The 8,902-nt window shown below is 47.2% G+C and overlaps 1 protein-coding gene across 2 annotated transcripts; it reads left to right on the plus strand.

Annotated features, from left to right (window-relative positions):
- Positions 1-263: 263 nt before the first annotated feature.
- Positions 264-1,744, plus strand: LOC116494458 (transcription factor SOX-3-like). Of its 2 annotated transcripts, XM_032196369.1 has the most exons (2): positions 294-345; positions 385-1,744. In XM_032196369.1, the coding sequence occupies exons 1-2, from the start codon at positions 294-296 to the stop codon at positions 1,248-1,250; spliced, it is 918 nt and encodes a 305-aa protein (XP_032052260.1). In that variant the 3' UTR covers positions 1,251-1,744. The 2 variants fall into 2 exon arrangements, with proteins under 2 accessions (XP_032052262.1, XP_032052260.1); XM_032196371.1 differs by having other exon boundaries at positions 264-1,744.
- The last annotated feature ends 7,158 nt before the right edge of the window (positions 1,745-8,902 follow it).

The raw sequence follows: 8,902 nt of genomic DNA on the forward strand, positions 1-8,902 counted from the left end.
CGCCGTCAATCAAAGGCCGCCGCCGTGTGCGCGTCGCTCGGTGCTGCCCGCGGGAGCCGCTCCGCGGAACCGCTCCGCACCCGCCGGCACCGCAGCGCCTCGGGGAGCAGCACCTCTCAGCCAGGCGGCAAGAAACTTCCTCCTTCCCGTCGCGGCCGCTCAGACCGGTTCTTGCTTAATTTTTGTTATTTATTTTATTTTTGATTTGTTTTTGATTTTTTTTTTTAATTTCTCCCCGAACTGCCGGTGCCCGCCTGCCCGCCGCCCTGGCGCACCTCTTGCCGGCCCCGGCCATGTACAGCATGCTGGAGGCTGAGATCAAGACGCCGCAGCCCACCCCGGGCAGCGCCGGGGGCAACCCGGCCCCGGGCAGCACCGGCAAAGGCGGCGGCGGCGGCGGGGCCAGCGGTGGAGCCGGGGCTGGCTCGGACCAGGACCGGGTGAAGCGCCCCATGAACGCCTTCATGGTGTGGTCGCGGGGCCAGCGGCGGAAGATGGCCCAGGAGAACCCCAAGATGCACAACTCGGAGATCAGCAAGCGCCTCGGGGCCGACTGGAAGCTGCTAAGTGACGCCGAGAAGCGACCCTTCATCGACGAGGCCAAGCGGCTGCGGGCTGTGCACATGAAGGAGTATCCGGATTACAAATACCGGCCCCGACGGAAGACCAAGACCTTGCTGAAGAAGGACAAATACTCGCTGCCCGGCAACCTGCTGGCCCCCGGGGGGGGCAACACGGTGAGCAGCCCCGTCGGGGTGGGCCAGAGGATTGATACGTATGCCCACATGAACGGCTGGACCAACGGGGCTTATTCCCTGATGCAAGACCAGCTGGGCTACAGCCAGCACCCGGGCATGAACAGCCCGCAGCTGCAGCAGATGCACCGCTACGACATGACGGGCCTGCAGTACAGCCCCATGATGTCCACGGCGCAGACCTACATGAACGCCGCCTCCACCTACAGCATGTCCCCCGCCGCCTACGGCCAGCAGCCCTCCACGGCCATGAGCCTGGGCTCCATGGGCTCCGTGGTGAAATCCGAGCCCAGCTCGCCGCCCCCGGCCATCACCTCCCACTCGCAGAGGGCCTGCCTGGGAGACCTGCGGGATATGATCAGCATGTACCTGCCCCCGGGGGGGGACGCCACAGACCCTTCGGCCCTGCAGGGCAGCAGGTTACACAGTGTGCACCAGCACTACCAGAGCGCCGGGACTGCCGTCAATGGCACCGTACCGCTCACCCACATATAGACTTGGCCCTGCGGACGGCTCCCCGCATCCATCCCTCATCCCCCCCACCGCTCCTGCACCGCACCGGGACGTACGGCAGTGTTCCTCGGCTTAGCAGACTTGATACTAACTTTGGAGACATTTTAAGAAGGAAATCCGTTAGCTGTGTCATTTTATTTTTTTGTACAAAAAAGAAACCATATTTGAGCAAGCTGTTATTTTAATAGAGCACAACTCCTGCCTCCTAGAAGCCCCTGTGAAGTTTTTAAACCACGGCAACTTCTGGTTTCTGCTAGGTTGGGCACTGTTTTGTTCGCTTCAAAGGTTCAAAAAAGTCTCGCATCTTTCACAGTTTGATTTCTAGCGTGAAACGAAATGAAACAAGCAACAAAAACCCGGCGGGCTCTTGTTTTTAAACTCAGTTGTTCAGTTGTTTACATTTTCGTTGTGGTTACTTAAGTGTTGTTCTTCCCACCTCGCCGAGTATTGCTTGGTTTCTAGCTGCAATCTGTAGCGTTCACGACTTCTTAACTTTAGGGATTTACTCCTTAAAAAAAAAGGGGGGGGAGGTGGGAAAGAGCTGTGCGGGTCGCAAACGCATTTCTTTTATTTATAGTAAGTTGTGTGTCTTGTTTTTTTTTCTTAAACTGTAAACTTATGTAAATTGGTTTGTGAATTTTACTGTGAACCATGTTTTGACATATCAGATGAAGAAACGTTTTAGTTTTTTGTTTACCGGATTTCTTCCAAAAAAAAAAAAAAAAAAAGTAATCGAAAGACTTCTTCCCTGTTCCTAGTCCTCGTTTTCTTCCCCTTCCCAAACGAAGAGCCCGACCAACGCGTTTGGTACCGGGCACGGCGGCGGTGCGGGCTTGCTCCCTGCCCGGCTCCTGCCGCCCGGCCGGGGGCTACCACAGCATTTCGGCAGGGTTCCTGCTGCCATCGCGTCCCGGCCTCGGTTTTGGGTTCTCCTGGGAGCCCTCGCCTTGCTCGGTGCCGAGAGGCGATGTGCTGCCGCTCTCTGAGCCGCCACCACTTGTTGCCGCTCCGGCCGGCGGGGAGGGAAGGGGGTTAAGCGTGTGCGCCTCGTTTTCTTTCTTTTTTTTTTTTTTTTTTTTTCTTTGGAGGATTTGCCCAGAAACCCGACCTCATCTAAAATATTTACAAAAGTAAAACCCGCTGGGGAACTCTTAATTAGACTCTATTAAAAATGAATGGTTACAGGAGTCCCCAGAGGAAATAAATAATTCAATCTTTTCAGTGTGTTTGACGAGTGTGTTTTGAGTCTGGACAACTTTTCTTTATTTTTTTTCATTTAGGATCCCACGTTGTTCTCAGCGCTTTCTGGGGGCACTGCAGCCCCGCACCCGATCGGACCACATCCTTCCCCTGGGTCTGCTGCAGCCTGGTGGCAAATGGTCTTGGACCCCCCAGTTGGGGGGGCAGCACCTTAGGGCTCTGTGTCTTGTAGTGCAAAGCCCCCAAAGTCTCTGCCTTTCTTTTGCTTCAGCTAATGGGTTCGCTGGTTGTCTTCCCACGGAAAGGATGGGAAACAGAGGCTGTTCATGTTGTTTGCCTTGGTTTTGGATGGAAGGGCCTGCTTTGTTTGCCCCCCGTGAGATGTGGTGCTGGGAAGGCTTCGTGGCCCTCCGCTGCCCACTGAAAGTAGCTGGGATCTGCTGGGGGCAGTGGGAGCATCTCCCAGTCCTGCAGCGCTTCCTGCTCCCAGCAGCGTCTGCCTTGGTTCTCCACTGGGACGCGCATCCGAGTTCAGCCAGGTCCTTCCTCTGGCTCTTGCAAGAAGAAAAAGCAAGTGTTGTGCAGACTGCACCACCGGTCCCTTTCTCCGGTGTAGGGCCAGGCTCTCAGCCAGCCGGAGAAGGGAGCACCCGGAGTGGCTGCTGTAGGCCCACGGGTCCCTGCCCGGGCCGCTCACACTGCACGGATGAGCCCCAGGGTTGTGAGCCCAGGGCCATGCTCTCCATCCCACACAGGTGAGCCCTGGCACCGCACAGGTCCCCTCTGCTCTGGAGCAGCTGAGTAGGAGCTGGGGGAACCACTTTGCACACTTGAACCCAGTGTGTCTAACACTCAGCTCAACTCCTGTAACACTGCTGGTGACACCTCTGGCAAACCTCTGGTGTTGCTTTCCCCTGCTCGCACTGCCACCGTTCAGGTAGGACAGGGCCTGCTGCCAGCCCTGGCAGGATAAGCGGCCCCGTACCCCAAAGATCGGTGGTGCTACCTGAGGGAAATGCAGGGGCAGCAGGAGGTCCCATTTCAGCTCAGCTCTGGGTCAAGCAGTTCCCCCCAGCACTCCCCACGGGCAATGCAGGGACAATGCTGGGAGGGGAAGCAAGAAGGTCCTGAAACCCCAGCCTTCCAAGAAAGGGTTGCGATGCGAGTCTGACAAAAGTGAGGGCTCCTGACCTGCGGCACTGGAACTGTGTTTGCTGTCTTCAGAGTTGAATGGCAGCTGCATCACTATAGGAGATTGTTCTGTTCACCTGAGTTCTCTACAAATGGATTCTCTGCCGTAAAAGGGGAGAAGCCCGACTCTTCAGAAGGCTTGCTGCATTTGAATTCAAGTTATCCTCCTCATTTTCCACAAGTCAGGGCCTAAATGTAGCTGGTGAGCAAGTCCCTGAGGCGACACCAGAAGATTTCCTCTGTATTAACTGATGAGCTCTCTGTGGAAGCTCACCTCCGTGGTTTGGCTTGCGGGGGCTTTTACTGAGCTATTGCTTTTAAGATACCCAGACAAAATCCTCGACAGAGCTTTCAGCTTCCTGCAGCTGAACTTTATCCCGAGGCTGAAAAGCCTCTGGCTGCTGGCTGTGGGCAGAGTCCTGTGAACAGGCACACAGCTGGATGGGGAGAGACCCATTGCAAACTGAAAGTAATGAACCCAGCCTTGCACATAAGCACAAGTACAGAAATGGCCTCTTCTCCACACACATTTTCCATCAGGGAGCCATTGCCTAAAAGGCAACTTTTTTTTTTTTTTTTTTTTTTTTTCCCCTAAGATCACTGTTACATCTTTTGCTTGGATTCAGGGAATTTGCCTGGAGAGCAAATGCAGTAACACGTGCCCTTGAGAATTAACGAAGGTGTATTTTATTTGTTCCACTCTTCATTTTTAAAATTTCAGTTAATTTCAGACACATCCTGCATGCTTTTAAATCCAAGTGTCTCTTGAGCAATGCCTGTGAGGGATTTCATGCTCCTGCTTGTGTGTAAGAGATCAGGATCAAGCCACTACATTCTGACGGAGAACAGGTGAAGTTGCAAACAGGTGTGATGTATTAGCTCTGTGGAAGATGTTTTTGCAGAGGATCCTTCACTCCAGCAATCTTCAACACAGACAGGACTGTAAGTGAAATGCTGAGTGCAAAATCATAAGTGTTTGCCCCATAGAAAAACTACAGCCTTATATTGGAACGTCTAGAATAGAGGCAAGTGCATCTATTACCCCTAGAAAGACAGGCTTGGCAGGGGAGGGGTTAACGATGTTAGCATTTAAGTGTAATGACAATATTTAGGCTTTCGTGTTAACACTTTTTTGAATGGAGGAGTGGAGATCGCAGTTGTCGCTAATGTTAGTCTGTCAAGAAACAGCATCTCGGGTTACATTTAGGTGGTTCCTTCCTTTACCAGAGAGCTGCAGAAAGAATTTATTTCCACAAAAATTGATAAGTGAAAATATTTTAAATTAAATTTTAGATACAGTCTGGTTAGGTTGGACCTGGCAGAGATCTTTGATTGTGGCCATTTTGCGAATATTTTTAAACCTCCTTTTTTGCATTTCTATTTTTTTCACTGTTAAAAGAGATGGATGTTACATGAAGAAAAAGCCATGTGATTAGCACAAACACTTTAAGAAAGCATTTATAAATCAGTGCTTTCCTATGTCAAATGTGAGACTAAGAAAGTATACTTTTCATTAACATTAGAAAGATAGTCTAACGTAGAGTATGTCTAACTATTTCCCAATGCTCACGGAAAGAATTATTTCAAAGGAACAAATACAGCTGAAGAGGTGAAGTTAAGTGATGTTCAGGACTGGAAAGTTGCTGTTACCAGCAGTGCCTGTAAAAGTGAGAAGTTGGGTATGATTTCTTTTCTACTTATTTAGAGCTTCCTTCTATGTTTACTGTAGTCAACTCTAGTTAATTTACATGATTTACATGGTGCAGATTCAGATTCTTTCTGTGATAAACGCAGAGTGACAGTGTGCAGAAATCTTAAAAAGAAAGACATGAAATTTAAATTCATTACTTCTAGGATTTTCCAGGAAGGATTGGAGAGTTGTTATTGCAGGCTTGTTTGCATGGGGTAAATTAGTGATTAATGCAGATTAAGTTTACCAGAATAGTTTCCCATATGCTTTTCTATTGTGACTTTTTACTGATGCCACTGGATGCAACAATAATTGCAACACAGTGACTTTTATTTCACAACAGCATGTCCTCAGGATGAGGAATTAATTATTCTTTGCTGTGAATACTATTCACAGCCAACTTCTTTGTGTTGCTAGTCAAGTAAACAGGATTTCAGATTTGCCTCCTCCAAAGACATCCTCAGAAGCTCTTTATTCATTTTATACCTCAGTCTTCCAGTTTCTAAAATGAGCTCTGTACCTACGTCGTGCAGCAGGGCAGGTTGCACTGCCTGGCAGTGAGCGAGTGTGTGAGTGAATGGGGGTTTGTCACAGCGTGTCCATAAAGAGACGCATTCATCCCTCCTCTGTGATAAGCAAAGTGCATACCACTTAAATGCTATTTATGACAGCGTTATTCACAGGATGCTCATCTTTATGAGAATTCTTTTATTCTTGTTGTTAAATTCAATTAAACCGTATTTATGCCTGGTTACTTCTCTTTGGTTGTACATCAGATAAAGGGAAATCAACCCGAGCACGATTTGGCCTGGCTTAAAAACCCATGTGCTCATGTAACTGAAGTGTCTGATCCACGTTCACGCGAGGAAGCAGTTGGGGGTTTTTAACACATTACTGCCCCAGAGCTGTTTGCGCAGCTCCTCTCCTGGAAATCGCTCTGGCTTTGTCAGTGCTTTGGCCATCACCGTTCACATGCTGGTGGGTTGGTGCAAACTCACCTCGGCTGACAGGGAGAAAAGAAGTGTGAAACATAAACTACTGCATAAGCTGCGCTGCTTCCAAAGAAATGCAAAGTGAAGCAGATTCTCAGAGCCCCAAATTGCTGTGTGTATGCTCCACGTGCAGAGCAGCCCACAGCTTGAAAAGAGTCAGGCATGAGTGGGGAATGGCTAGGAATAAGAGGGAAATTAAGCAATGTTAATAACTTGTGAGCTTCTGTCTGTCATTTATCTCTTCTGGGGCTTCTGATTGAGACTTCTGGCCTTGGTGAGCTTTTTTCTTTGTCTCCTTGAAGAATATTATGCATCATTTCTATACAGGCCATAGGAAATAGTATAGCAGTGATTGCACCCAGCCTTCAGGATTTCCCCTTTGTACTAGACTCAGCTTATTCATTTCGTGCATCATCATTCACAGCTTGCTGTGCTGATTTCAGAAATTCTATACATCTACTTGACACAAAGAGGAGAGACAGAACATAGTGGTGGACGTGGCTTAGGTGCATGTAACGTCTGTTCTTGAATACCATTTGCAAGGGAAGAAATCTTGAAAGTCAATGGGAACTTTGCCCATTGAGAGTTCAGGATAACACACTTGGCATTGATTTCAATTTCATTGTGCTATGCTGCCTAGTCAGAAAAGCTTCTCTTCCACAAAGTTAAGAAAAGGTATTTTAATCTAAATCTTTTTTTTTTTTTTTCTTTTTTTTTTTTTTCTGTCTTTCTTTCTTTCTTTTCTTCCCTTTGAGATTCACGGGGCAGTTTTCATTTTATAGCTTGCAAACAGCACATGTTATAGCAGCAGTTCCTTATGAGCACTAAGTTGCACATTCATTGTTGAGCAAAAGGTATCTTTCTTTTATACTTTAGTCTACAAAATAGGTGAACATTTGTGAAACAGGTGTGAATTTTTTAAGAGCATTCCAGAGCTGGGATAGTAACATGAATTAATTGTCATGCCCTTAAAGTAAAAGGAAGTAAAGGAGTTGAATATGCAAAGTGGCAAACGTATGTGTCAAGGTAATTCTGTGTAGCCTTTCAGGCATTCAGCAGGGGCGGCAGGAGCTGCTGCAGTAAGGATTAGCCCCATCTGCATTCTCTCAGGGAATATCCTAAATATGGTTGAGGGGATTTTTCCGACTAGGCCCATTTTGTGGAGATCAAGCAATGTTATAACAAAAAATTTAAAAACAAAACAAAACAACAACAACAAAAAAACTATTTTCAAGGTAAGGATACTAAATTCTTGAAAGTATTTTCCTTTCTTTTCCAATAACTCTTCTGCTCCTTTTTTCCTCAAGAGATTTCAGTCTACTTGTGTTGTGTGGGAATAATCCTAGCCAAAAATAAGATGCTTTGATTTGTAAGTCCTCAGTTAGCAAATAGTGATAATTTTGGATGAATCGAGAGAAAATAAGGACTATCCTTTTGACATTTTTTTAGACATCGGTATAACAAAAAGATCACTTAAGAATTTAGGCTGTGCTGGCATTGAAAGGTCTCCTGCTCGAGATTCTGGAGTAGGAAACACTATTGTTTTGGCCTCTAGCAGAATTGTCCATCTGTGCATTGGAGTTATTCTGTTCTTTGATGACTGACAAGCCAATTAACAATAGAAGGGGACTGGTGAACTACATGGAGGAGAATGGCACTGCCAAAATCTGGCCAATCATATGGGTTTCCTGTTACATGGAAGCATCTCCTACAATCATTTTCTCTTTAATTAGGCAAGAGAGGACTAGAATTTAGGCCAGTGACTTCAGGATACTGCTCTGTTACGCACAGGCTTGAGAAAGTGAATTTCTCCTACAAGGTTTCACCATGGGAAAAAATCTCTTCTTTCCTAAGAGAAGTCCTGATCTCTAGTTTTCATCAGAGAACTAAGAAGCTAGTTTCAGCTAGCTTCCCACCAGAAGTGTGTTGGTAGCCCCTAACCTGTTGCTGGCATTTCTGCAGAATGCTTTTTCAGATGCTGTCACCCATTCAAATGTAAAGAGATTGTTGACATGATCATATTGCAGGAGGTGGGTGCTGAGCACCTCAGTGCCTGGTTCAGTGTAGGACTCAAGAGGAGGAAGTGCAAATACTGCCCAGGAGTGGTGCTGGGAAGGCACTGACAGACATTTGGTGCTTTATCTGCTTCATTTTCAGTGCAAAGTAGGTAGATGAATAGCAAAAGTCCTTTTATTTATTTATTTATTTATTTTCTTTCTGTTGCCACTTACAGGCAAGTCGTTTTGGGTTTGAAAGTGCAACCAGAGGTTTCTGTATCAGAAGGACAACTCAATCCTGAACTAAGTACACAGTAATGGTTTCTGAAGTACTTTGTGGTTATAGCACTGGATTGTGTGCTCTGATTTGTGACAAGGAAGCAGGTGAATGTGATCCCGGAATGAGAAGCAGCCAGTAGCATAACCTTCTTGGTGATTTTCAAAATGGAGACTGCAGAGATCATTACCAACCCATATAGGAAGCTCCTGAACAATCCCTGATGAGAACCACTGCCAGATGTGTGTTTTAAGATTTCTGCCTTGGTTTGCCCATAGAAGCACTGG

This window comes from Aythya fuligula, chromosome 13, assembly GCF_009819795.1.
Source record: "Aythya fuligula isolate bAytFul2 chromosome 13, bAytFul2.pri, whole genome shotgun sequence".
NCBI classification, from domain to species: domain Eukaryota; kingdom Metazoa; phylum Chordata; class Aves; order Anseriformes; family Anatidae; genus Aythya; species Aythya fuligula.

Excerpts from the sequence above, each read along its gene's own strand:
- LOC116494458 (XM_032196371.1), top strand. The coding sequence starts at position 294 with ATGTACAGCATGCTGGAGGCTGAGATCAAGACGCCGCAGCCCACCCCG.